The 27813-nt window shown below is 40.6% G+C and overlaps 1 protein-coding gene and 1 pseudogene across 2 annotated transcripts; one reads left to right on the top strand and one right to left on the bottom strand.

Annotated features, from left to right (window-relative positions):
* Nucleotides 1-80: 80 nt before the first annotated feature.
* COCH (cochlin) lies at nt 81-14308 on the bottom strand. Of its 2 annotated transcripts, none has more exons than XM_069559463.1 (12): nt 14067-14308; nt 13042-13102; nt 12906-12953; nt 10661-10817; nt 9454-9587; nt 8892-8954; nt 8162-8206; nt 7915-8062; nt 5229-5332; nt 4290-4516; nt 3595-4111; nt 81-1046 (listed from the first exon to the last, which is right to left on the bottom strand). In XM_069559463.1, exons 2-12 carry the CDS (start codon nt 13073-13075, stop codon nt 871-873), a joined length of 1653 nt encoding a protein of 550 aa, XP_069415564.1. In that variant the 5' UTR covers nt 13076-13102; nt 14067-14308; the 3' UTR covers nt 81-870. The 2 variants fall into 2 exon arrangements, with proteins under 2 accessions (XP_069415564.1, XP_069415563.1); XM_069559462.1 differs by lacking the exon at nt 14067-14308 and adding an exon at nt 13453-13923.
* Nucleotides 14309-17216: 2908 nt separating this feature from the next.
* LOC138423401 (small ribosomal subunit protein eS25-like) overlaps nt 17217-27813 on the top strand; it is a 51467-nt pseudogene continuing 40870 nt past the window's right edge.

The raw sequence follows: 27813 nt of genomic DNA, 5'->3' as shown, positions 1-27813 counted from the left end.
AAAACTCAGTTGGTCTTTCCGCATGGAGTAAATTTTACCATGCCCTAGGGAGAGACACATAGAATAGTAAGTCAGGCACGTTAAGTCACTAGCAGTTTTATTGCTTAAATAGTCTTTCCTGCAGTTCAGCTGTTTGGAAGATGTGCTTTTCTTTAAAGCTAAATGCTTCTAAGTGGTAAGTAGAATTTTACCAACTTAATTTTTTTTCAATACATTGGTGACTTAGAGTACAAGCCAAATACATCAATACACAACAAAATTAAGGATATAAATAGAAAAATACCAGGCAAATGCTGCGATCTTGTTCAGTGTGATATTTGCTATAAGTTATGAAAATACACTGCAAAAGAGGCTTGATAACCTAAATCGCTTCCATTTCATCTGTAACTTTAGGGTATTAAGTAAAATCTGTATTGTTGATTGACTTTAAGACATCTACTTGGGTCAAAATATATTTTAATATCTAAGTTGAGCTTTTTTCTATTTGTCTTTCATTTTCTTTATATATGTAATAATTAGAGAAGGAATGTTGCTTTGGGTCTAAATATCAAGTTCTTTTATTGAGCTGTATAGAATTTGCATATTTATACATGTAATATGCATGTTAAAATAGAACTCTTAATAATCTACACTGTCTCCTCTTTCCTGAGATTCTAAGGATTGTGATTATGAAGAGTTCTGAACAATCAAGCTTAAATTGTAATTAGAAGGTATCTTTAAATGAATGCTTATTTGCTTACATTTTTGCCATCTTTAATATAATAGTTTTCTCTGATTTTAGTATGCTGTGTAGTATTTCAGTATTATTAGAATACAACTTATACATTATATCCCCTTGCACTTTTTCTTTCAGTTGTCAAAATGTCACGATTATTGCTGGGATTCTAAGAAATCTCTACAGATGCCTCTGATCACATCAGAAACAATTGGTTCTAATCCTGTGAATTCTCTTGTGAAGAAAGCATGCGACTCCTTTGGTTTAGAGGCCATATCTTTTAGGTCATCCAGAGGTGCCCAAGCCACACCAACAGAGAAGATGGTGATACCTACAATGGAAGTATTTTTAAGTGAATTAAAACCAAGTTACAGTTGCATAAAATTACAACATGAGTTGCTCAGTCATGTCCGACTCTTTGCAACCCCATGGACTAGGCCACCAGGCTCCTCTGTCCATGGGGATTCTCCAAGCAAGAATCCTGGAGTGGGTTGCCATTCCCTTCTCCAGGGGATCTTCCTAACCAAAGGAAGCATAAAATTACATGTATATATTTTTCACACAGAAGTGCACAGTTGCACACGAAACTGCCTTAAAATGCCTAAAGTAAATCCCCTGTACCAAATTATTGGGTAAGAAAGAGAAGGAAGCTTTCTTTACCTGATAATCTAAAAATGAGAACAAACGTTTAGTGAAATGGTGAAAACTTCCCCTCTTGAGTTTGGCATGAGAAAGGACTACCTGGTGTCCTCACTTCAGTTAGTCATACTGGAGTCATGGCCAGTATAATACAGCAAGGAAGAATGACACAGAACATGAGGCATACAAACGAGGTAAGTCTATTAAAGCTCTAATCTGGGGAATGATGACTAGTCCTCTGTTGATTGATAACTTTCTCCCATTTCATTCTGTATGTGCTACATTAGCAAACTAGCCAATAGTTTAAAAAGTCTTTAATCTCAAAGCAAAAGTTTTCTGATAAAAACAGCCAGGGACTCCCTGGGCAATCCAGTGGTTAAAGACCACGCTTCCACTACAAGAGGTGAAGGTTCAGTTCCTGGTTTGGGAACCTGCATGCCATGTAATATGGCCAAAGTATTAACATGAAAACATCCAGAAATAAATACCTATGGAATGGAGACTACCATCTATATCTACTGAGTGAAATCCCCATAAACTTTTTTTGAGTTTCTAAAATAGCTACTCCCCTCCTATCCAAAGCTTCAGCCTCCTCCTAGTTATATAAAGTTGTGAATACTTAGGATATAAATAAAGGAGGTTTAGACGATGTAAAAGCTACTTGAGATAATTCTGATTTATCAGCAGCAGCTAATCCTTCCCCTCTCCCTGGCAAAAAAGTCATTTTTTCCCCTTCCATTTTCTTCACTCTTCATTCTATATTCAAGTTCAGGTTGTTTAGGTCAGGCCCAGAATATAATTGCAGTTAAACCAAAACAACTGTGACCTAGCCCTGAAAGCCCATCTTATTCTGACTTTTGTTAACTCTCACTTCACTATCACTAAACAATAGTTTCATGAAAATAGTGTGGCCCAACTTCCTTAAGTTCAGTTAATCATATAGGGAGGATATATTTGAATTTATTTAGTTCACTTTAGCCTAAATCCAATCCTGTTAGCATAAATTGAGTAAGCTATACTTTTAAGGAGTATGATAGCAAACAGATCTTCAACAAAGGAATACATTAAGCCAGATGTATAGAAATAAGCCAATGTATATAAAAAATTTCATGTATCCATTCTCACATCCTACTTAATAAGCTGCTATCGATACCTATATAAGAACACAAGTACATTAGCAGAGGTGCTAATAAATGTATAAAGTGAAGTGGAAGTTGGTCAGTTGTGTCCGACTCTGTGGCCCCATGGACTATACAGTCCATGGAATTCTCTGGGGCAGAATACTGGCGTGGGTAGTCTCCCTTCTCCAGGGGATCTTCCCAACCCAGAGATCAAAACCAGGTCTCTGGCATTGTAGGTGGATTCTTTACCAGTTGAGCCACAGGGAGGTAGGAAATGTCATTAGGAATTAAGTAGAGAAAGAGAAGTATAGAAAAGTGTAAAACTCTTCATTCCTTCCTCCAAAGTTAGTGTTTTTGTATTTTAAATATTTTTGGACTCCCACTCGCTCAGTTTTTATCCCGGGAAAGGGAATCTCAGCTTTTTCTTGGCCTGTTTGATCTCAGAAACACTAGTTTCATGAACTAGTGGTCTTTGCCAACAGTAATGTTAAGGTTAGGTTAAGAAAAACTTTTTATATCCTTTTATAATAGACTTTCATTATCTCAAAGTCAGGGGTGGGAGGGAAGACTCTAAAAAAGAAATTGAATAGGATTAGTCTTTATTGTTTATCTTAGAAAATCCATGCCAGATTGAAAACTAAAAGTTAGGATAAATTATCAAATAGATTCATAGTAAGTTATGATAAACTGTAATTGCCTGGGTTTTTTGTTTTGGTTTGGTTTTTTTAGAGGATTACAAAATCTTTTATTTTTTTTCTTTAATTTTTTGGGGTCACACACAACATGTGGGATCTTAATTCCCCAAGCAGGGATCAGAACTGTGCTCCTTGTGGGAGCACAGAGCCTTAACCACCCAATCCTTTGGGGTTTTAATACTCTGCCTGGGTTTTAAGACTGGCCTCACCACTAACTAGGTGAGATTTGCATATGTTTCCTTATCTATAGAGTGAGATTTAGTAGGGCTGCTCTGACAAATCAGTTAATAGTGGGTAAAACTCATAGACCAGTGACTGCCATCCTGTAGATGTTCAATACAACAAATATTTAAGCTTATATTTACCCCTAAATTGGACTGAAGCCCTCCCAGTTTCCTTTCCATACAAAGGACATGGACCTTACCTGCATCGTGTGCAGCAGCAGCAGGCCCTCGAACATCGTCATAGGACTGCCCATCTGTGACTATTACCAGGAAGTTCTTGTTGGGGCTGTCTCTCATGGGACCAAACACATTTCTAACAGTAAAGGAAATGGCATCCCCAGTAGCTGTCCCACCACTCATGTATCGGATGTTCCTGATAACAGCTAGGACATTCTCTTTGGTGCTATAGTCAGTGAAACTGAACTCTCTGCGCTGATCATAGGTGAACTGTACCGCAGCTATCTTGGCACCAATGTCTGAGATTTCAAAAGTCTTAGCTATGTTGGAAACAAATTCAAGCATGAGGCGGAAATTACTTTCTCCAACACTACTGGAGCCATCAATCAGAAAGGCAATGTTCACTGAGTTATAACAGGTCTTGCTGCACATCATTTGCTCGTGAGTGCAGAGCTTCTGTACCAGAGGCTTTACGTATTTTGTGGTGCCAAACCAATTGGGCATGTGGTAAGAGAAGAAGCCGTTATTCCGACAGACAGCCTAATGGGAGAGACACATAAAAGATATACAAAGGAATTAGAAGTTGTTTCTTTAAAATTATGAAAATGTTAAATCTTGAATGTTCAAAGTTAATACAGATAATGGGCCAGTCAGCACTACCCCTTGAGGTCCAAAACTGACTCACTACTATAATAAAAGACATCTCTCAACTCTTTACCTTGTCAACAAATGCAACATCCTGAACCATTCCCAGTTCCTCAGGGATAGGCTTAGCCACAGAAACTATAAATACATTGACGCCAAACTCCCTGGCCACAATGCCTGCTTCCTCGATGTCATCAGAAGGCCAGCCATCAATAAATACCACCACCACTTTGGGAATCCCTTTTCTCACTCCAGTGTCCGCAGTGAAGAATTTCTGGGCGGTATGCTTCAAGGCTTTTCCTAGGTTTGAAAAAGAAGCAAACTGGAACAGCACCACTGCTCAAATGACATTTCTGTGTCCCTGTACCAACTTCATACTTTGAAGTTTAAGAATTTAACTTACATGGAGTTCACTTCTTTAACAGATGCATCGGATGGGAAAGTTTAATTATCCGTCAGCCCTATTTTTTTGTCTTCACAACCCACACTACATCCCCCATCATCTCCCAGAAGCCTCACATTTCCTTTCTTTACATCAATCACCAGTCAGAAACACAGAACTGACTCCCACTTCTGTACCTGTTCTCTCGGTCTAGCCCCTTAGTGACTGATTAGTACCACTACAGACTCAGAACAGGAAATCTCCCCTCAGAAGGTCCAGAGTTCTTTTCTCGTTCTTCCTGTCACATCTGCATTCATTAGATGAGTCTGTTGATCTTCATTTCTTTTAAACATTCTAAACAGGTACTTCTCTAATGTGACATCTGCTTATAATATGAGGATTAGAAGTCACAATGTCATGTTTTTGTTTTTCTAATGAGCAATATCAGTAAACCCTTTGGTACCTTTTCCATTAAAAATTAAATAGATGATCAAGTGCAGACCTAACCAAGATCAGTTCCACGGGGAAGAGGTTCACATCTGCTTATATAAAATAGCATAGCACTGTCTTATGTGTCTGAGCATTCATAACCTTCTCTGTGTCACTCCCCAGATACCAAAGTCTACTTACCTGTATTGGAATTACCCCCTCTGAAACCTACTTCCTTTATAGCAAACAAAACATCTTTGGCTGATGTAAAGTTGTTCAAGTAAAATTCTATTTTAGGATGTTCACTAGGTTAAAAAAAAGAAAAAAAAAGTTATCCAGAGAGAACTGGAAAGATAAACAAGGAACATTATGTACCTTTTTTAAAGTCCTTACATTGGACAATGCCTAAGTTTCTTAAGTCCACAGCATACAGGCAACTAAGGCATGGCATCTTTACTTGGAAGTTTTAGGGTTCTTTCAGAAATGTAACAAAAACAATTGCTACCTTGAGGGTTTATTGTATTCTGAGTAATATGCTAAATACCTGCTACAAGTCTAATCTCACTTCATCATAACTCTACAAGGTAGGAACTGTCCCAATTAATAAATGGAAAAATGGAGGCCCAAAACATTTAGGTAACTTACTCCCCCCCCTCCTAAAAAAAACACCACATTTAAAATTCAGGTTTGCCTGACTCCTCAACTATATGAAGCACCTGGACCAAGTGGCTCAGGGCACTGAGCTCAAGGAAAATCTGCAGAGTTGGGCACCAGATAATTGAATCATAGGTGGGTGTGAGGCTAAGGCTGCTTCAGGAAGGGACCTTGGAAGCTCTGAACAGTCTCGGTCTATTAACCTGGTTTTCTGATCAGACAAGGCAATTTCAGTGATACTTAAGGCCAACATTTTTAAAATGAGGGAACTTACAAACAAATTATAAAGTATTATAATACTGAATTTTTCTTAGATGATATTGACATTTGCCAGTCTTAGAATTACATATTTTTATAGATTTGAGATTTTTAGTAGATTTAATAGTAAATTTTACTATTTACATAGTATAAATTTCAGCTTTTATAAACACTCTATTTATTAGAACCCATGTTGAGTAAAAACAGCATAATTTATTGTGTTTAGTTTTTAAAGAAGTCAAAATTTAATCAGTGCAATATTTTAAGATCTTAGCATTATCAATTGCCATTAAATCAAGATTTTTGAAGGACAAGTATTGCACTTATTGTATTCCTGCATTTCTGGTGGCATGATTTCTGCATACCTGGTATATAATGTTAGGTCACAAATTCAGAGGTCATGAATCAATAACTTTTTCATTTTTATGGTCACTTTGCAACTATACAAATTATTTATGTGGTTTAGTCTTATTTGTGCATCCTTAATGAGACATTCTTTTATTCTACTTAAACATAAACTTGACATGGTTTATCTATTTCATGTTCTTCGTAAAATAGAAAAATTATAAAGCAGAAAGTTTAGAGAAGTTAGTCTTTGTATGAGTCTACAAAGTAGTGTAGACTCATCTTGAAAAACCAATTGGGTAAAAACAGCAAAGAAAAAATATTAGGAGCAAAACATTGAGGGGAATTTGCCCTATGAGATGTTAAAATGTACACTAAAGCTACTATAATCCAAGCATTGTAGAAAAGATGGTAGAATTAGCATACATATCAAAGAAACACTTGTCTAAAGTTGTAAATTGATATCATGAATGGAATAGGCTCAATTTTTTTTGGGGGGGGGACAGTGGTTAAATTATGTATAAAAAACAACAAAGGTAAAGATTCTCACACTGAAAGAATTCTATCTAGGGGACTCCCCTGGCGATCCAGCAATTAAGACTCTCAGCTTCCGCTTCAAGGGCTGTAGTTTCAGTCACTGGTTGAGGACCTAAGATCCCACATGCTACATAGTATGGCCAGAAAAACACCACAAGTTAAAAAAATTCTATCTACATTAAGAACCAATTGTAAAAAATAAGAACAAATGAAATATAAATATTTGTAATACTAATGACACCCTAACTGTTTCTATCAGAAGCCTTAAAAATGTCACAACCCTTCGACCCAATCTCACTTCTGGGAATGTAGCCTAATGAACTCCTCAGAGATGCCACAAAGATGACACAGGATGTCAGCACAGGACAAGTGTGAAAAAACAACAGAATGGTTAAATAAATCATGCTAAGGAACATATTCATTTTTCGAAGAGTATTTGTGATGTGAAATGTTCAAAATACTGAAGGATAAAAAAGCAGGTTTATAATCTGAGCTTTTGAAATAGAAATGCACGTAAGTATAATCAAATATTTTCTTAAAATACTGAAAGGAAATGCAACAATTTATATTGATTATCTCTGAGGGGTATATTTAGGAAATTTGTTTTTTGTGTGTTTTATATGTTGTTCAAGCTTTCTCTAATAAGCATAATCCTAAAAGACATCAGTATATATTATTAAAAAATAAAAGATTAAGCTTCGGATTGCCAATCAAGGGAATATGGAAAGAGCTAAAAAAGAGTAGCAACAGGATAGGGAAGAGAAATAATCACAACTTCCTCCTTCAGTGAAGAGAAACTAGGAATTGAGCAAAGTAGATGTGCAGAGGTAATCTGTATAAGCAGTAAGACTAGCCTGCCTTCTGGTCCCAAATGGTAGCACGTAATTCTCTAAATCCTTTTATTCCAAAAGAGGAAGCACTTACCAGTCTGCTCAGGCAGTCTTAGATTCTGACTTTACAGTTTGAGAATCCAGACTGTCTGCAACTCAGTATGTTTATACCAAACTGAAATGAATGTACCCGCTAAAGGGATCATTTGTTGTCATTCAAGACATCACTGAAGTCTGTCCTTCCATTTTCTCAAGGGTGGTACCTGGCTTGAACAAGGCCCACGTGTGGTCCTTCGGTTCCAATTCCCAACATTAGAGCCACTTTCCCAACAAAATTCTTCTGTAGATTAAATCGGCGTTGCCCAATATTAAAACTCCCATCGATCAGAAATGCAATGTCTGCTTTACAGTCTGTGAACACCCAAACAAATCTTTCCATTAGCAGTTTCAAGAAGAAGAAAGGAGAGAGAAAAAAATGTTATATTCCCAAATGGATATCCAGACTCTTACCCTTATTGCCAGTTTTCTTCTCCGGTGTTTTCTTTAGTCGTTTACCTAAAACAAAAGAAGCATTTGGCATTATCAACAGGAAGACAGTTCCACAGAAGGAAACCCACATGGAAAAAGCTCATGATAAGGAGTGGCATTCTTGAAAAAACTTTTTTAAAAAACTCAATTTCCTGATGATTTTCTGGAATAGGGAAGTAATGCCTCCAAAAAGAAGTCAAGACTGTAGTAGACCTAAAGACCTACCATATTTAATGTGCCCCCAATCCATGACTTTGATATCCCAAACCCACAATTGAGGCAGGATTGGAAACTCAGAGTTAGATTCTAATGTTCTTAGTTTCTTTGACTTTAAATTGCCACAGTCTTTGAAAGGACGATCCTTGGCTATTTTTAAGATAGACATGCACTCATTTATTTTTTATATGACAAATGGAACAAGAAGTTCAAGATACTTAGACCAGTTTCCAGGTATAGTTTATTAAATCAGGGAGAAACAGTAGGACTTCAAGAGAACATTTGGTACCAGAGTTTACCAGTGAAAATAAAGGATAAGGAATTTAAAATATAATACTGAAAATTTCCCTACTCAATATACCAGTAAAGACACTTGCTTTGTGTTTATTTAATATATCAGTATTTTAAAAAGAAGGAGAGCTTCTATCAATAACACTTGTTTATAACTTCCCAATGCTGTGCCAGGCAACTAGGAGACAGGTTCTGTATTTCATACCTGTTGCTGGATGTGCTGTGGACACTGCTTGCCCTGTGGCTTCCTGGGTACCACTTTTGCCTTCTGTTAAAATAAAAAGAAGACTATGTTTTCCTTCTTCCTTCTTTACCATCAAAGAATAATGAATAATGTAGAGCTCTATAGGATGATAAATGTAATAGAGTGATGCAATTGCAGGAGTAGTTGCTGCATCTAGTTTCAAAGAACCAAAATGAATCTACTGTATCATATTTTTAAGAGGTATTCATAAAATGAATTCACGCTCATTCTTTTTTTAGGGTTATTTGTTAAATGTCAGGGCATCCTGACTGCAAGCGATTCAAGTTTCTATTGCCATCTTCTGGCAGTCAGATGATTTTTCCCTCCATTAGCCCAAGTTTGGTTTGAGTGTGTCCCTGACCCTTCATATCCCCTGACCTTAACTCATAGTTGACCTCTCCATGCTTGATCACAAGTTTTTCCATCAGAGTCAAAGAGTTTGAACTGAGAAAAGCAGAAAACATTCTTGGAGTTTAGGGAGAAAATATTCACGCAAAAGTAAGAACAATTTAATTGTACCTACTTGTCACTGTGAAAGAAGTGGACCATCTGGAAAGCGTCTGAGACTGGATGCCATTGGCAACTACTGAGGAATAGTTTTCTCGACCTGGCAGGCTATAGATTCTCACAGGTCCCCCTGAGTTGCCAATTACCCCCCTGCAACACAAGAATAGCAGCTGAGATTCTATCCACACTTTTGCAGGGGCATTGGACTGACTTTATACTGCTATGTTGCATCTATTGCTCTGACTAATCAAGAAAACAGTTCAGCAGGGAAGCCATCAACCTTTTCAAAAACTCAACCTTTTTAAAAAAGTGCAGAGGTACAAAATCTGCCCAAGGAAATAGTTTGGTGCTGTTAAACTTCTCTAGTGTTAGTAAACACACACTTGCAGTATCCTCTTCCCTATATATAGCTCAGAGGATCAGAGTTAAGAGCGTCGAATGATTTTCTTAGTTTTCCAAAATACTTAACTACCTGTCCTTGGACTTCATTGAAAAGAAGTGTCATCCTGGCCATTCTCTTGCAGGATAGCAGAGTGGTGATGAATATGGGCTCTGGAGGCAGACCTGGGCTTTCAGTCCCAGCTCTGGCACTTGCTAACAATAGTAACCTTGGGCTAGATACTTGACAACTCTCTGAATCCAATTTCCTCATCTGTAAAATGGGGTAAAAGTGTACCTACCTTGTATAGCTGTACCATTGTCTTGAAAGTTAAAATAATGACTGCTGTATGGCAAAAACTGAGTAATAGAGTACACGGTTAGGAATCTTTCCTGTGCTTAGCCGCTCAGTCGTGTCCGACACTGCGACCCCATGAACTGTAGCCCACCGGGCTCCTCTGTCAGTGGGATTCTCCAGGCAAGAATACTGGAGTAGGTTGCCATTTCCTCCTCCATGGGGATCTTCCCAACCCAAGGACTGAACCCAGATTTCCTGCATTGGAGGCAGACTCTTTACCATCTGAGCCACCAGGGAAGCCCTAGGAGTGTTTTAAAATCACAGGAAGCAAGCTATCAAAAAATAATGCAATTTGCCTTTATTCAGAAAGCTTCCCTTATGTAGTTGGTGATTCAAGGAGATCCGGGAAAATCTTAAAAGTGTACCCATCTTTGGCCAAGATTGGCACCAAAATAAAGAATAGGTGAGAGGGGGTGTCCAGATGGCTAATGAGGGAAAGGAAATAGTTACACTTGTTTTCCTCTCCCCTTGGTGTATCCGGGCTTACCTGTGGACAGCAGCACCACATATGCTTGATACAGACGCGTACACTATGTGCCCAAACACGGAGAACTCCTCCAGAGGGCAGCCGCCTGGGCAGAGGACATCTGCTTTTTCTTTCCTGATGTCCAGGCCTCTGGTAAAGCATGTGATAGCGATGGGAACTGAAGAGAAAGGAGAGAATGTAATAACCATTCTGAGGACTTTTTGAGTAGTGGTGGGAGAACTAGGATGTGAGATTAAAATTTTACTTTCCTAATTTCCACACTTTTTGTTAAGAATATTGACTTAGGTATGGTTTCCTCCATTCCAGATTTTAGCAAGCCAAAAATAAGTTTTCCAGTTAATCTAGTCCTCAGTCACTATAAAGTCTAATGGGAGAATTTTCTCAGTTCTTATTAGTTTGGAAATATATGAGAACTAGAAAATAATGTTAGTCATCGGCCATTTATTAATTCATTCTAGAAATACAAGAATCTCAACTCTGATTATAATTGTGTACATAATTGCCTGAGGTGATATTAAATCTGGGTTGAACCTCTGAGGAACATTTTCATGACACACACAAATTGAAGTCATCCTTTACTTCGGAGTGCCATTTATATCAGTTTTTGTCAAGTGCCATGCATTAAAATTGTATTTTAATTTAAGCAAATCAGTCAAAAGATGCTTCACTTTAAAGAATACCATTTAGCTCAACCATTCATTTTTGCTGAAATAAATAAAGCCATGAGGTTAATTTGCCCAAGGTCACACAGCTCAAGGAAAATTCTACCTCTCCTGCAGGGCAGTAAACAGAGAAGTTAGACCCCTTCAGAACAGAGCATTTTTATCTGAATTGAACCAGCTTATTTCTGCCCCAGATCTGTGCAGGGAGAGATATCATGCAGTGAATGCAGTTTTAGAAGGTACTGTAGTACTGAAGGCTTCCCCAGCAGCTCAGACAGTACAGAATCTGCCTGCGCTAATACTGAGGTTTTACATGATCAACTTGATGAATAATTGCAGTTACTACTACAAAAGATGTTAGAGACAAGCCCTTGGCAACATGTAACAAGATACCTTAATAAACATATTAATTCATCAGTTTGCTGATGAATTATTAAATATTGTTATTAAATACTATTTTCCAAACACTGGAAATTGTGGTTATCCAAAACTTTTTGAAACAGATGTTAATAATTTCAGAAAAAATGCTTATTTTTTTTCCCCCCAAGATAGTAATGCTATCTGGTCATACTGCCCAACTGAGTATCCTACTTCTAATAAGGAGCCTCTTCTAAGAGCTCTGTGTGCCTAGCTGTACCCTGGACTGTATACCTCCATGGAAGGGAAGGCAGGACTCCATGAAAAGTACAATGCTGACTATGAATGCTCTGAAACACTCTAGATTGCTGGGCCAGTTAAAATCCTTACCCAAACCAGCAGCCTCATACTGTGTGCTTCATGCCTGTTACCAAACAGCCTCAATCCTACCTCCCAGTTTCGGACGCACCAGAGAGGCTCAGCCTTCAGCTGCCAGCTCTGACTTTAGTGTGTGTGTGTGTGTGTCAGGGGGCGCTGAATACAGTCCTCTGCAATACTTACCTTCATTTCTCCTTTCAAGGAAAATAAAGGATAGATTTTGAAAAGAGAGTCTGCTTTTTACATTTTATAAAATACACTGAACCACACACCCTTACTCGGACTTCTAGATGGGAAACAAACTTTTCAGATTCTCTCGAACGTGAAATGAGCCCATAGATGCTTTTATAGGGAGTCATTCCTGGAAACACAGGAAGAGGGTCAAACGAGATGGGACAACGACCTAAGGGTCTCTTAAGCCCCAAACCTCTCTGTCTCTCTCTGTCCCCTCTGACAGTCTGAAGGCTTCTCCCTGATTCCAAACGCTGCGAAACACCCGGGACTAGTGTTTCCCTCGGTGGGGCTCAACGAATACCCCTAGCCTTGACAGTCGGCTCTGCTTGCTGGGGGAGGGGAATGTGGGAGGCTTCCTTCTCCGCACCTTGCGAAGACTGTCCCCATCGGACCCCAGGAGCTCCTTCGCAAGCGACAAACGGGGAAGCTGGAGTAGACAGGCTGTGGGTATGAATGGGGTGAGCCAGGCAGCAGTGCCAGCCCTCGCGCCCTGACGCTCCGGTACCCGGCCTTGGCCCAGCGGCTCCATCTGAGCGCGATTCCACGAGCCCTCCCGCAGGCCATCCCACCACCCGGACGAAGCCTTGCTCCGCGAGCCGGGACCCGCAACTCACCGGCTCCCTCGCTGCCTACCGGCTCCGGCGGCAGCAGCAGACAGACACCTGCGGAGAGAGGACAGCGCGAGGGCTGACTCCAGCTTCCACCTCGCTCGGTGCGAGGGGAAGGGGGCGGGGAGGGGCGCGTACCCACCGAGGCAGAGAACCGGGATCCAGGATGCCCACATGGTTGGTGGAAGAGGGGCTACTCGGACCTGGGAGAGACGGAGAATGCAACCGAGACCCCTGCGTCCCCACCCCCGCCGAGCCCGCCCGCGTCTGCGGGATCCGCCCCCCCTCCCCACCTCCCACCGCACTCCTCGGAAACCCAGGGGCGGCCAAGGGAAGGGGGAGCCCGGAGAGGCCGCTGCCCGGGAGCTCGTGCCCCCTTCTCTAGCTGGAGGCGACGCTCGGGCTGCAAACCGAGCCAAACCCAGAATCGAAGTGCAACCCCGGACCAGGAGGAGCGTGCGCTATGAAGACAGGCTGCGAGCGAGAGAGGGGAGAGAGAACTGGCTGGCGGCAGGGACCCTCAAGCCCACGCCGGACGCCGAGGGCTCTGCACCTGAGTCGGATCCGCGCGGCTGCGCCCGAGTGGGGAAAGCGCGGCTCCCGCGCGGCTATAAAGGCTGCGCGGCGCGCATGAGCACTGTGCGGGGGGCGCGCGGGGAGCGGGTGCGAGCGGGTCGCCGGGGGCCGGGTGGCGGCCATCCAGCTCCGCCCGCACCCCCGCCTCTTCCCTGCCCCGCCCCGGGGTGAAGCAGCACCAAGGCGCCACCCCCGCGGCGCGGGGCTCGGCCACCTGGACGCCGCGTCCATCCCGGGGGGTGGGCTGGGAGGCCCGGGGACCTCGTGGGAGCAGCGGGGAGGCCCGGGGACCTCAGGCCCTTCGGAACGCGTGTCGGACGGCGGCGGGACCGCGCTCCGGCAGGGAGGTTGCGCGACGTGTGGCGACCCCACCAGGGCTCGAGGGAGCCGGCCTCCCTCTCGGGCCTGGGGAAGAGTGGTCCCCACGCACCGTCCCCGCGGCCGGAGCGGCGGCGCCGCGATCGCGGAGGCCTTGGGCCCCAGGAAAGCCAGGTACACACGCGGCCTCGGAAACAAACTTCCCAACTTCGTGCTCCCGGTGGCAGCAAAGTTCCTACTTTGTTCCTACGGTACTTCTAAAGTCAGGCCAACCTGGGTGTGATCACGCGTGCCCCGTATTCGTGAGAAACCCGGTCCACGGACTGGTTATCTTTCGGATTTAGGGATCCAGCCTCCCGAGTTGGTTTCCCGACGTGGCTTCTGCAGGAGTCGGTTTTTCTTCGGCGGCTCCATCTACTGTCCCGTGGAGTCCGGACTCTGCATCACATTTGCTTTTTCTTCTTTTCCAGAATAGGAAGAGTTTGTGTTTGACTGCCTTTCAAATTCGCGGACCTGGTCTCTGCTGTGGTTGCATAAATTTAAGATTTGTGAACTTGCTTAACACCCTGTATTTCTCTCACCCTGCTGACTTTTTACGTGAAGAAACGGGAGAAAGTAGAATTCACCGGGAGGATAAGTGAGAGACAAATGACTTGCATGACCCCTGGGGAACCCACTCCCACATCCAGGAGAGGTGGCACGGTTTCGTGTTTTTTTTTTAGTTTTTTTTTTTTTTTTTAAATCCAAAGAATAGGACTTTATTTAGGTTTAAAGAACAATCAGTAATTTTTGTATCATAAAATCCGTCCCTTTTCAGTAATTCCCACCATTTTTAATAAGATTACATACAGAGTTACACGACTATCACCGCAATCCTGTTTTCGACCACTCCCAGCACCCCCAAAAGGGCCTCTTCAGACTGTTGGCCACCAATCCTCTCTCCCACCCTCAGCCCTAGGCAACACCAACCTACTTCCTGTCTCTAAAGATCTGCCTTTTATTGGTGTTTCATATAAATGGAATGATACAATACGTGGCTGCTTTTACTAAGCAGAATGTTTTTGAGTTTCCTTCATGTATAGCATGTATGCCTATTTCCTTCCTTTTTATTGCTGAATAGTATTCCTATTCCTGGGAAACAAACATACCATCACCACCTGGAAGCCAAGTGCTGTAGTGGTTTTACAGTGGTCCTTTCCATCTGAAATGAGCCAGTATTGAACCAGGTGAGGGGTGAGGGAGGGTTAATTTCATTCCCCTTTACTATGGAAATGCCTTTTGGAGAAAAAGAGGCTGCCTTAAAGATTTAATCCCTCTCATGGTAGAAAGAGCTACCCTTTTCTTAGAAACCCAGCTTCTAGCCACTGCCACTGATACTTTGGGAGGAATTTTAAGCCTTCAGGACAGTTAAAGCTGTCTTTATCTTGTTTGTTGAGGATCCTCAGTCAGGTTTGGATAACCTCCTCCAATTAGGCTGGGCAAATTGTCATAATGCTGTTTTATCTATTTAGGAAGAGTTCACATCTTGGAAAAAGGCTACCACTCCACAGCTCAGCAGGCAGTACACATGTGGCTGAAAGGTGCATGCTATTCAGAACTCCTACAGGGCACAGCCCTCCTCTGATGTAATGTCACTGAGCCATTTGGCAGAGTCAGAACTATGCAACTATTTTCATGACTGATCCTGAGTCTGTGACTACTAAAAAATAAAGGAAATACCTCATTGGGTTTCATGGGTTATTTACCCAGAGATACATCTTAATTATTTTGTTTTGAAACATTTAAGAGAAGTCTTTATTTTTCTATTTTGAAAGGCCAACCACAGAGGGTGGGGGAATGGAGATGAGATTTCTTATTCTCAGTTAGTTTGTACCTCATGCTTACCTTAAGTATACTGAGGGGGAAGAAAAAGATCTGAACTTAAGAGGTAATTGTTTCTGCTGTGGAAATATCTGAAGAGGGAAAGTCAAATCTGTGTACTTTTGACTGAAAAAGACAAATTGTTAAAATTATAGTTTTATATTCAACTGAGTAATATCTCAGGGTTTTGTACTCCCAGGATGGCTGGTTTAATCCAGCTTTTTAAGAGTATTTGATTTTCAAAGTTTAGACTAACTCCCTGTAGAGCAGAGGATTCCTAACTGGGCTGCACAATGCAATCACCTGGGGAGCTTTAAAAAGTACTAAAGCTTGGGCCCCACCCCAGAGAGTCTAATTGATTTGAGCCAGGGCCAGGGCCTGAGGAGTTTTTAAAGTTCTCCAGGTGATTCTAATGTACTGCTCAGAGCGCATAATACTTAGGTCAATGTTAGAGGTTAAGTTACTAGTTCTAATTTTTCATTCTTCTTTCATTATCTTTTCATTACAGTTGAGTTCAGTTGCTCAGTCATGTTTGACTCTTTGTGACCTCAGCACGCCAGGCCTCCCTGTCCATCACCAACTCCCACAGTTTACTCAAACTCATGTTCATTGAGTCAGTGATGCCATCCGACCATCTCATCCTCTGTCGTCCCCTTCTCCTCCTCCCTTCAGTCCTTCCCAGTATCAGGGTCTTTTCCAATGAGTCAGCTCTTTGCATCAGGTGGCCAAAGTATTGGAGTTTTAGCTTCAGCATCAGTCCTTCCAATGAATATTCAGGACTGATTTCCTTTAGGATAGACTGGTTGGATCTCATTACAATTCCACCTTAAATGTGCCTGCTGTGTTTCCCTAATAAAACATGAAAGCATCTTCTGGCCTTATGGTTGTTTGAAAACAACCCTTAACAGAAAGGTTGAAAACTCATTTTCAAAAGCAGTTTTTCCTGCATATGCTGTCTGATCACAGAATGGATTGGCATTGAGAAGGGAGTGGGCTGCCTCAGAAACTGATGTCCTAGGTGGCATCTTCAGGCTTTAGGATGCTGCTGAAGATGAGCATCAGATGGATCTCCAAGTGGATCTGGCTCATTGTCTACATAGATAACCTCTAGGTTATAGGTCTGCTCTGTTTTGTTTTTACCTAAGTATGAATCTGCTCTTACCCTGAAGTTTTTATGTTCTTCTTGTTGGTATTTTGTTTTCATTTTTAGAAGGGATATCAGTCAGTCCTGACCAACACCCTATACATTTAGGCTTTTGAACAGCTTTAGGTTTATAGAAAAATTGATAAGATAGTAGAGTTCCTATATGCCACACCCTCAGTTTCTCCTGTTATTAACATCTAACATCAGTATGGTACAGCTGTCACAATCCGTGAACCAATGCTAATGCATTAACATTAATTGAAATTGCTGTTTTACACAGATTTCCTTAGTTATTATCTAATGTCCTTTTTCTCTTCCAGGATCCTATCCAGGATACCACCTTGCATTTAGTCAGCTTGTCTTCTTAGACTGCTCTGCGCTGTGACACTTTCTCAGTGTTCTTTATTTTGATGACCTCGATGACCTCGACATCTTTGAAAAGTACTGGTCAGGTATTTTGTACAGTGTTCCTCAGTTGGGATTTGTCTGATGTGTTTCTCACCATTAGACTGGGGTAATGTGTTTCAGAAAGGAGGACCACAGGGGTAACGTAATATATCACATCATATCAAGGTTACATAGTATCAGCGTGACTTATCACTGTTGATGTTGACCTTGGTCATCTGGCTGAGGCAGTATTTGTCAGGTTTCTCTATGGTCAAGCTACTCTTTTGTTCCCCCTTTCCATATTGTCCTCTTTGGGAGGATGTGTATCCTTAAGTGGTAAGGAGTTATCAGCCTCCTTGAGGGCCGAGTAGCTACATCAATTATTGGGAATTTTCCTGCAAGGGAGATTTGTCTCTTCTCCCTGTTTTATTTCTATCCTGCTTTCTTTTTAATTTGTGGCATTTTATGTCTAAAAGGCTGTAAGCTCCTTAAAGGCAGTGACCATTCCTTATGCTCCTCTATGTCCCCAACTACTTGCATGGTGCTTTGTAGCCCTGACTAGATGCTCAGTCACCAGGGTAGAAGACGGTCCATAACTTCCAGTCCTGGGAATTTTCTGCTGATGCCTTATCCTTCTTTTTTACAGCACAGTTTGGGCCAGAAAGTTGCATATTTGGTTCTCAGCAAGAGTGTAACCAAAATGCTGAAATAATTGTCATCCTGACAGTGTATCAAGCTCTTCATACATATTACTGTAGAATCTTTGTAACATGCCTGCAAGGTGGGTATCATCCTAATTTCATAAATGAAGATACTAATGCCCAGGTTTATTAGAAGCCATGTACCAAGTCACACAGGTAGAAAGCAGAACCCATCTGGGTTTCTAAAGCCCTTGTCCTTAACCATCAGATTATATTGTCTTTTCCCTCACAATAACCAAGTAAAGCCACATGGAAAGGTTTGAATAAATGCTAAGAAATGAGGGAAATGACAAGGGCTCTAAGAATACGGAAAAAGATGAAATAAATCCATCAGGGAGAAGTGCCTGGTAATATCTTCCAGGAACGTATGGCCCTTGAAATCTGCTATAAAATTAGTACATCCTCAAGAGAAACACAATATTCATAGGTTAGCGTAACAGGATAATTTGAAAATATTATTATGCATTTCAAATACAACACAAAAGATTCTGCTCATATTATTAACATTCAGCTCAAATAATAATTTCTAAAATACATTCTTATGAAGAAAAATCCTGATGAGATTCAGTTAGCTTGTAAGGTAGATGGGCATTAGTGCTGATCCCAAACTTTGCTCCAGAGGTCTGCTCTAGAAATGATTTTTATAATATACATATTGTGGGACTGTTTATTCTCCTCCTCCCCAGGAGATGTGGTTGATTAATGGTATGGTAGTCAAATGACAGTGACAGTAGTGGTTATTTGAAGTCATTGATCCAGTAGGCTTTGTTGAATAATTAGGATCTGAAAGAAAATGTTTATACTCATGATTCTGGGAAATTTTATATTAATGTTGAAATGTGAAGCTTGCATAACGTTTTCTGTTGGAACAAAGAGTATAAGCTGGATATAAAATGTTTTCAAATAACTATATATAGCAAAGGCCAATTCCTTCAACACATATTAATTTTTTAAAGGTAAGAGGTGAGAAATAGCTCTTTGAAATATGATAGATAAGCTGAAGTATTTAATAAGGCTTAACTCCATCCCTAGTTTTTCCAGTTTTAATGTTCTTCTACAGTAGTATTTTCCTACTACATTTAGAGTTGTTGAAGACATTTTCACATTTCACATAAGATATCATTATTGGTGTAATTTTGAATAAAAAGAACATGCTTCTGGGAAAACTATAAGATGCAGGCCTGTTTTGGAGATGTGTGCATCAATGACATGTTTTTACTAATTCTGAGTCATTTTTATAATGACTCATATAAACATTTATAAATCATGTAAAATGGAAGCAGGGGACACTTAAAAAACAGAGTAGTAACTAAATTTATCTTTGAGTTTCCTGGAAGGCTAGAACAACAACAACAAAAAAAGGCAGGAAATTCATTATACTATTTATTGAATGATTAAAAAGATTTATACCACCTTAAAAGAAAAACTTTTTCTGAAAATGAGTTATAAAAAAACTTTTGATTTGTAACATGTGTGAAGAGCTCCCTTGGAGAAGGAAATGGCAACCCACTCCAGTATTCTTGCCTGGAGGGTCCTGTGGATGGAGGAGCCTGGTGGGCTGCTGTCCATAGGGTCTTACAGAGTCGGACACGACTGAAGCGACTTGGCATGCATGCATGCATTGGAGAAGGAAATGGCAACCCACTCCAGTATTCTTGCCTGGAGAATCCCAGGGACAGAGGAGCCTGGTGGGCTGCCATCTATGGGGTCGCAGAGAGTCAGACACGAATAAAGCGACTTAGCAGCAGCAGCATAAAGAGCTCCAGGAAATGTAAAGGGTGTTGTCTTCAACAACAATTTTAAAGAAGGCAGAAACATTTTCATTTGGTCGTTAAAGCATCCCCCTGCAATACAGGAGACTGGGGCTTGATTCCCAGGTTGAGATCCCATGGAGAAGGAAATGGCAACCCGGTCCAGTATTCTTGCCTAGAGAATTCCATGGACAGAGGAGCCTGGCAGGCTACACTCCATGGCATCACAGAGTTGGACATAACTGAGCAACTAACACATTCATGTTACGTCTTATTAAGGGCTTACCAAGTGGTGTTATTGGTAAAGAACTTGCCTGCCAATGTAGGAGACATAGAGATACAGGATGGATATCTGAGTCTGGAAAATCCCCTGGAGGAGGGCATGGCAACCCACTCCAGTATTCTTGCCTAGAGAATCCCATAGACAGAGAAGCCTGGTGGGCTACAGTCCATGGGGTCACAAAGAGTTGGGCACAGCTGAGCAACTAACACTTTTTTCACTTTCAACCTTTGAAAGAAGAAAGCTTGAGTGAAGGTTTGTCCAATATCTTTAGAAATTTTAAAATTGAAATTATTTAAATTGTTTAACCAACATTGCACTATAAGAACATCTTTAATAGGAGTACTATGCCAAGCGTGACAAATATGGCAGTAAGATTTACTGAGCTTTATATCACCCTGAAAAGTCACAGTTGTTTGAAATTTAATTGGTCCTGAAAATCATTTTCATGGATAGCAGAAGAAAAGCATGAATTTCAATTGTTTTTAGTTGAGTTATTGAAGATCAATAGTTCCTTAATTGTAATAAAAGCTGTTACTTGACTAACGCTAATCTGAATTATGCATCAGACCCAAGAATTGCATTTGGGGTTTTAGTTTTCTTCCTTAAAAAAAAAAAAAGTTACAAAAACTTCCAAACATATGCAAAAAGTGGATAAAACGTTACAGTAAATTCTTTTTTCTATTGCCCAGTTTTAACAATGATCAATTTATGACCCTTTTTTGTTTCTTTTATGCCCTTACCCCTGATTATTTTGAAAAAAATCTAAGACATCTGAATCTTGAATCTCTAAAGATACTTCTCTAAGGACTTTTAAAATATAATATTAGTATTTAATCATTACCTAAAAATAATTAATTCTTTAATATAACCACTTAGGGTTATATTACTTCAGTTTTCTTACAAGTTTTATATTTATGTGGATCATTTGCTGAATGAAGGTCAAAATAAGATTTATACGTTATAATTGTTTGATACTGAGTCTCTTCTGATACTTAGGTTTTCTATCTTTTAAAATTTTCTTTGGTTATCTGTTTGCTTTTTATTGAAAAATCAGATCATTTTCCCTAGCTTTCCTCGCGGTTTGTATTTTGCCGATTGTACCTCCATGGTGTCATTAAGCATGTTCTGGTGTTCCTTCATTTCTTATACATTTAGGAATTATTAGCTCTAGTCTTGATCTGGTCAGGTCATTTTGCTGTTCTTGTGGTACATGTTTGTGTGATACTTATCCATGGCAGTTTCAGTTTGTACTTTACACCAAGAGAATCAGATTAAATTTATATAAATCAATGATTGCCAAACTTATCTACCCATAGAACTCTTTAAAAAATAAAATCTTTTAGGACTTCAATGATTATAGTTAATAAACAGTGGGCACATGTGGGCAAGAGTATCATTTAGATTCTCTAGGACAGGCACTTTGTACTTTATTTTTAAAATGTATTTAGTTGTTTTCATTTGTTTATTTGCCTACAGTGGGTCTTAGTTGCTGCATGGGGAATCTTTTAGTTGTGGCAATGGCGTGTGAATGCTTAGTTACAGCATGTGGGATCTAGTTCTTTGACCAGGGATCGAACTCAGGCCTCCTGCATTGGGAGCATGGAGTCTTAGCCACTAGACCATGAGGAAAGCCCCACAGTTTGTACTTGAAAGTGTCAGAAGTAAAATGTTTTCTTTTGTGATGTCATCAGCCATTAGGTAGCCATTGTCTTAATTTATTAATTGATTGGAGCTTACAAAATGATACTTTTTTTTAAGAACTTTGTTTTTGAATCAATGTTTTATTATTTTCCGCCGCGCTGTGTCTTCATTGCTGCACTGGGCTTCCTCTGCTTGCAGCGAGCAGGGTCATTCTCTGCTGCGGTGTGTGGGCTTCTTGTTGCGGAGGCTTCTCTCGTTGCGGAGCATAGGCTCAGTAGCTGCAATGTGTGGCTTTCGTTGCTCTGCAACATGTAAGGTCTTCCCTGACCAGGGATTAGACCTGTATCCCCTGCACTGGCAAGTGAACTCCCAAATATTGGACCACCAGGGGAGTCCTGGTGACACTTAATTTTAACATTTCTTCTTTATTTATTATCTGGAGTACTTCTAAAAAACAGTAACCTCTTTTTTTTTTTCTTTTTAACCCTGAGATGCAGATCTTATGGGGAAAGCAGGATAAATGCTTCATTTTTAACCTTTATTTTCCAGTTCAAAATAATGGGATTGACAGAGACTGAGGGAAGAAGGAATGGGGAGTTAGAGTTTCAATTTGGGAAGGTGAGGAAGTTCTGGAGATGGATGGTGCTGATGGTTGTTCAACAGTGTGATGTACTTAATGCCACTGATCTGTACATTTTAAAATGTTTAAGTGGTACATTTCATGTTATGTGTATTTCACCGTAATAAATTAAAAAGAACAACAGCAACAAAAGTTGGTTTTCATTCACTTTCCAAAAGTGACCGTTTGTTTATTCTTGCCTTTTTAAAGTGTTGTTAAGAACTCATGAATGTTTGCATATTTGATGTGTTTCAGTCTTTGTGTAGTTGTCCTAGTTCATCTTCAAATCGGCCCATTTGTGATCTGTGAAACCTTTTCTGGTTTACTCCTGAGTCCTTTTGACATTGATTCTAGTAGTCTTTGATAACAGCTTCCTCCTCTTTTGTATAACAAGATGTTTCTGGCTCATCATGAAAATTTCCTGCCCAGCTTATAGAATTAGCTAGTTCACCAAGGAACTCTGATTCATTTTAATGGGAAATGGTATTTAGAGATTGTAATGTAGGTACTAAACATGCCCATTGATACTGAGTTGGTCTTTGTTTACAGGCCTTTTTTAGTGGACAAAGATAGAGATAATTTTTTTTTTTCTCTTAACTACATCATGGGTTCATGTGGGTACTTCTAATTCCAACTCAGAACTATAGAGTGTTTACTTAAACTTGTGAATTTTTACCTCCTTTTTTCAAATATACTTAAAAATCTCAGTTCTCCCAAGAAATCATTTGATAGCCTTATGGGGATTCCCTTATATAAGACTCTTTGTTTTACTTCTGCTGCCTTTAGAAATCTCTCTTTATCAACTTATGCCATTTTAATTATGATATGTCTGGGTGTGGGTCTGTTTGGGCTTCACTGAGTTAGCAAGCCCCTTCACCACAACAAGGTGTAATCCATGAAGGGGATTTTCAGTCATAATTTTTTAAAATACAATTTCAATCCGTTTCTTCCTCCTCCTTCTAGAACCTCTATAATGTGAATATTGAAATGCCTAGTGTTATTCCAGAGATCTCTTAGATTGCTCATTTAAAAAAAATTTGCTGTTGTGATTGAGGGGTTTCATTATTCTATCTTCTAGATCACTTAAGTGTTCTGTATCAGTCTGCTCTCCATTCTTTCTATTGTGTTTTTTATTTTAGCTATCAAAACTACTATGTATCAATAGATAAACAACAAGGATATATGGTATAGCACAGGGAATTATAGCCATTATCTTGTAATAACTTTTAATGGAGTGTTATCTGTAACCGTACTGAATCACTATGCTGAACACCTGAAACTAATATAATACTGTAAATCAACTATATTTCAATTTAAAAACTCAATTCTCAGTGATACTATTTGAATTACTAATTTGGTATATCTCACAGTACCTGAAAGCAGTTTCTAAATACTTAAAATATACAACTTATTATTTTTTTTTGACTGGTGCTGTCATTATCTCAGCCACTATGGAAGTTTTGAATAAGTTGTGAACAAACAAAAACCCAGCAAAAACTGCATGGCAAATAAAGCTATATGTAATATTTAGTTTAAAGGAGATCAATAAGTCTTTAATAAATTGATAGAAGCAGATGTCTACTCAATTTATGTTAGCATTGCATATTTCTGTGGCTTGTAAGAACTGCAAATGACTGTAAAGAGATGAAGTGCAGAGAGTGCTGAGTATTAAGTTTGTTAAGTCAGCCTTTCTGAATTGGAGTTTTAAGATATGATTTGACTATTTTCTCAGTTCCGTCATGGATGGTACATAGGAAGTTCCTGTCTAGATGCAAAGGAGAGAAGTCAGTTCTTTGAATACAATGGATGCCTTAGGTTATTAGGGCTTGGGAATGGATTGGGAAGGGCTACTTTAGATTATTCTAGGAAATTTGAATCCCTTGGCAGAAGTTGCTTAGAATTTCATGCGTGCTAAGTCGCTTCAGTCGTGTCTGACTCTTTGTGACCCCGTGGACTGTAGCCCACCAGGCTCCTCTCCATGGGATTCTCTAAACAGGAGTGGGTTGCCATGCCCTCCTCCAGGGGATCTTCCTGACCCAGGGATTGAACCTGTGTCTCCTGTAGCTCCTGCATTGCAGGCAGATTCTTTACTGCTGAACCACCAGTGAAGCCCTGTTTAAGATGAAAGGGACATTTGTTAGCCTAACTTATTCCTACAAAGGCTAAAGAAATTTCTGATCTGTTCCTGTTTGTTCTTTTGAAGCAACAAGTTTTTCCCTTTGTTCAGAGATTTGTTTTGGATTGTGGCATAATTGGGATGATGATTTCTGTACTGGATGATGTTTGTTTGCTTGGGCCTGCTAGTTGCTGAGTTTAAATAATTCAACTGTGAAGTGTTAATCACACATAACTGTATTTGACAGACTGGAATTTTGCTGTTTGGCGTTTGCTTGTGTTTTTTTCATGGACTTCGTTTTTTCAGTCGTTTTGGTAGTAGAGCTGTTTTTCTTTTTTAATTTAAAATTTTAAAAATTTGTTTTGCTGTTTCCACTTTTGCTTCCCTCGTGATGGGGATGAAGAAGATGGACACGATCTCCTCAGACATGAAAACATGTTGCCTCAGACATTAAATAAGATTTAGACTTTAAATGTACTCAGAAAATAAACATGTGAGAAATACTGTGCTTTCTTTCACCTCCCCTTTGAGAAGTAACTTTTTCTAGGTACAGTAGCTCTTTAAGACTCGAGCCCTGTCTGGAACACAGAGTGATGGAACTGATGCATTAGAGAATACCTACTACCTACATTTTAGTACCTAAAAATTTCCTCATTTTACAAATTAGGAAGCAGGCCAGGAGAAGCCGACTGAGATACCTGAGACCGGATAACCAGTTACTGATAAGTGTGTTAGTCACTCAACTGTGTCCGACTCTGCAGCCCTATGGACCCGCCAGGCTCCTCTGTCTGTGGAATTCTCCAGGCAAGAATACTGAAGGAGATTGCCATCTCCTTCTCTCAACCCAGGGATCGAACCTGGGTCTCTTGCATTTCAGGCAGATTCTTTACCATCTGAGCTTCTGTTGGCTCCCTGTCCTTCAGGGAGGCTTCGCTGTCCTTCACCATCTCCCAAAGTTTGCTCAAATTCACGTCCATCGAGTCAGTGATGCCGTCCAGTCATCTTGTCCTCTTTCATCCGCTTCTCCTCCTGCCTTCAATCTTTCCCAGCATCAGGGTTCAAGAGCATCAGTTCTTCAGCGCTCAGCCTTCTCTGTGGTCCAACTCTCATAACCTTTGTAGTGCTTCTCTTTCATGTCTGCTGTGCACATAGCTATATATGTGCTATATAACTTGTAGAACGCTCTTCTGCACAGCTACATGGTAGATATAAGATCCACCCAGGAGAACTAACCCCAAATGGTTATTTTGATGAACAATCCTTGAGCTCATGGAAACAGTGGGGTTTCAGTTAGAATTCAGAAGAGATGCATGATAGTGTGCAGAGTGTAAATAACATCATTTTAATGATTTAAAGTACTTTCAGATCAATTATTACTTTATCCTTTCTCCAGTCCTGTGAGATACAAGGACAAGCATGAGTGTCTGTACATGGCAGGTAAGAAAAATGCAGAACTAAGAAATTGTGCGGTATACAGGATACATAAGAATGTAGAATGGCAGAGACTCTGATCTGCCCATCAGAAATCTCTGCTGAGAGGTTAATTATCTAGACTTAGTCCATGTTCCTTTACTGGTTTTGATTTCTCTGATGGTTTTATGAAATCATGTGATGCTGACTGTACTGTAATAGAAAGGAAAGGACTGACACTTCTAACATGTGTTGGTTACTCTAACTCTTCTGCTCATCCCCTTCTCAGAGTCTGCTGACATAGCTCCTCCCAAGTGTGCAGCAGAACTAACCTGGTGATCATGCCCTCCCCAACCATCACTCTTACGCCAAAGACAGATCAGTTTAGTTCAGTCGCTCAGTTGTGTCCGACTCTTTGCGACCCCATGAATCGCAGCACACCAGGCCTCCCTGTCCATCACCATCTCCTGGAGTTCACTCAAACTAACGTCCATCGAGTTGGTGATGCCATCCAGCTATCTCTTTTCCTCCTGCTCCCAATCCCTCCCAGCATCAGATACCTGACCCTAAATGTAGAAGCAGCTCTTGAATAAGGACTACATAAAACCAAGGCTGACCCATGAACAAGCTGACCCAGGAAAGCTGATTGTGACAGAGCGGAGACTAAAGCTAGTCAACATTCACTTCCTGGTCAAGTGAATCCAGTCCCTTTTGAGGCCCGCTTTAATTGCTGGCTGCGAAATACTTGGTTTTCATCCAATAAATTCCTTTTTTTGACTTACATATCTTGAGTGGATCTCAGTATCTTACAATCAAATGAGCCCTTCAGGCCCAGGCAAATGCATTATTTAGGCAAAAGGATATCACCTTAAGAGGTTGGTTCTGGGACTTTTACTTTCTTTCTTTCTTTTTTTTTTAATTTTCTGTTTTTTTATTGAAGTATAGTTGATTTACAATTTTGTGCTAATTTCTGTATTACAACAAAGTGACTCAACTGTACACATATCTACATTCTTTTTTGTGTTCTTTTCCATTATGGTTTGTCCCAGGAGATTGAATATAGTTCCCTGTGCTGTTACAATAGGACCTTGTTTATCCATTCTAAATGTAATAGTTTGCATCCGCTGCTAAGTCGCTTCAGTTGTGTCTGACTCTGTGCGACCCCAGAGATGGCAGCCCACCAGCCTCCCCCGTCCCTGGGATTCTCCAGGCAAGAACACTGGAGTGGGTTGCCATTTCCTTCTCCAATGCATGACAGTGAAAAGTGAAAGTGAAGTTGCTCAGTCGTGTCTGACTCTTCAAGACCGCGTGGACTGCAGCCTACCACGCTCCTCCATCCGTGGGATTTTCCAGGCAAGAGTACTGGAGTGGGGTGCCATTGCCTTCTCCATACTTTCTTTCTAAGTAGAGACCACGTTTTTGTCAGTGCTTCTGCCTTTCCAGTGGTGTTGACTGAGTGTCCATGGATTTCCTGTGGAAAAGCGAGGAGAGGAGCTTTCATTGTTAAAAACCACTTCCCAGTTCTGGGAAAGTTTTATCCTTCAGTTTCTCCATTTGATTTCAGATTTGTAGGAATTGGAGGGTTACAGTCTGGTATTTCTGTTGGGCAGATCAGAGTCCCGGCCAGCTCCTTGCCTGCTCCTGAAAAGTGAAAGTGTTAGTCACTCAGTCATGTCCTCCTCTTTGTGACTGTAGGGACTGTAGCCCACCAGGGGAAACCTAGGGATCTCCGGGGAGATCCCTGAGTCAGGGATTGAATCCATGTCATCTGCATTGACAGGAGGATTCTTTACTGTCTCAGCCACCATGGAAGCCCCAAAAGTTTTTGTTGAATTTGCTACAGTATTGCTTCTGTTTTATGTTTTGGCCATGAGACATGTGAGGTCTTAGCTCCCTGACCAGGGGTGGAACCTATACCCCCTGCATTGGAAGGCCAAGTCTTAACCATTAGACCCCCAGGGAAGTCCTTATCTATTGGTATTCCCTGCCATTTGTGACCCCGTGAACTGTGTAGCCTGCCAGGCTCCTCTGTGTATGGAATTCTCCAGGCAAGAATACTGGAATAGGTACCCATTCCCTTCTCCAGGGGATCTTCCCGACTCAGGAAT

Source organism: Ovis canadensis, chromosome 18 (genome assembly GCF_042477335.2).
Source record: "Ovis canadensis isolate MfBH-ARS-UI-01 breed Bighorn chromosome 18, ARS-UI_OviCan_v2, whole genome shotgun sequence".
Classification (NCBI taxonomy): domain Eukaryota; kingdom Metazoa; phylum Chordata; class Mammalia; order Artiodactyla; family Bovidae; genus Ovis; species Ovis canadensis.
This window is presented reverse-complemented; position numbering and strand designations above follow the sequence as displayed.

Bases quoted from the DNA above. Each gene is read 5' to 3' on its own strand.
- COCH (XM_069559463.1), bottom strand. From the start codon at position 13,075: ATGTGGGCATCCTGGATCCCGGTTCTCTGCCTCG. The intron at 9,588-10,660 runs GTAAGCCCGGAT...CTTGTGTTGCAG, and splicing joins TGTGGTGCTGCTGTCCACAG to GGGGGTAATTGGCAACTCAG. The intron at 8,207-8,891 runs GTATGAAATACA...CTTTTGTTTTAG, and splicing joins CACAGCACATCCAGCAACAG to GTAAACGACTAAAGAAAACA.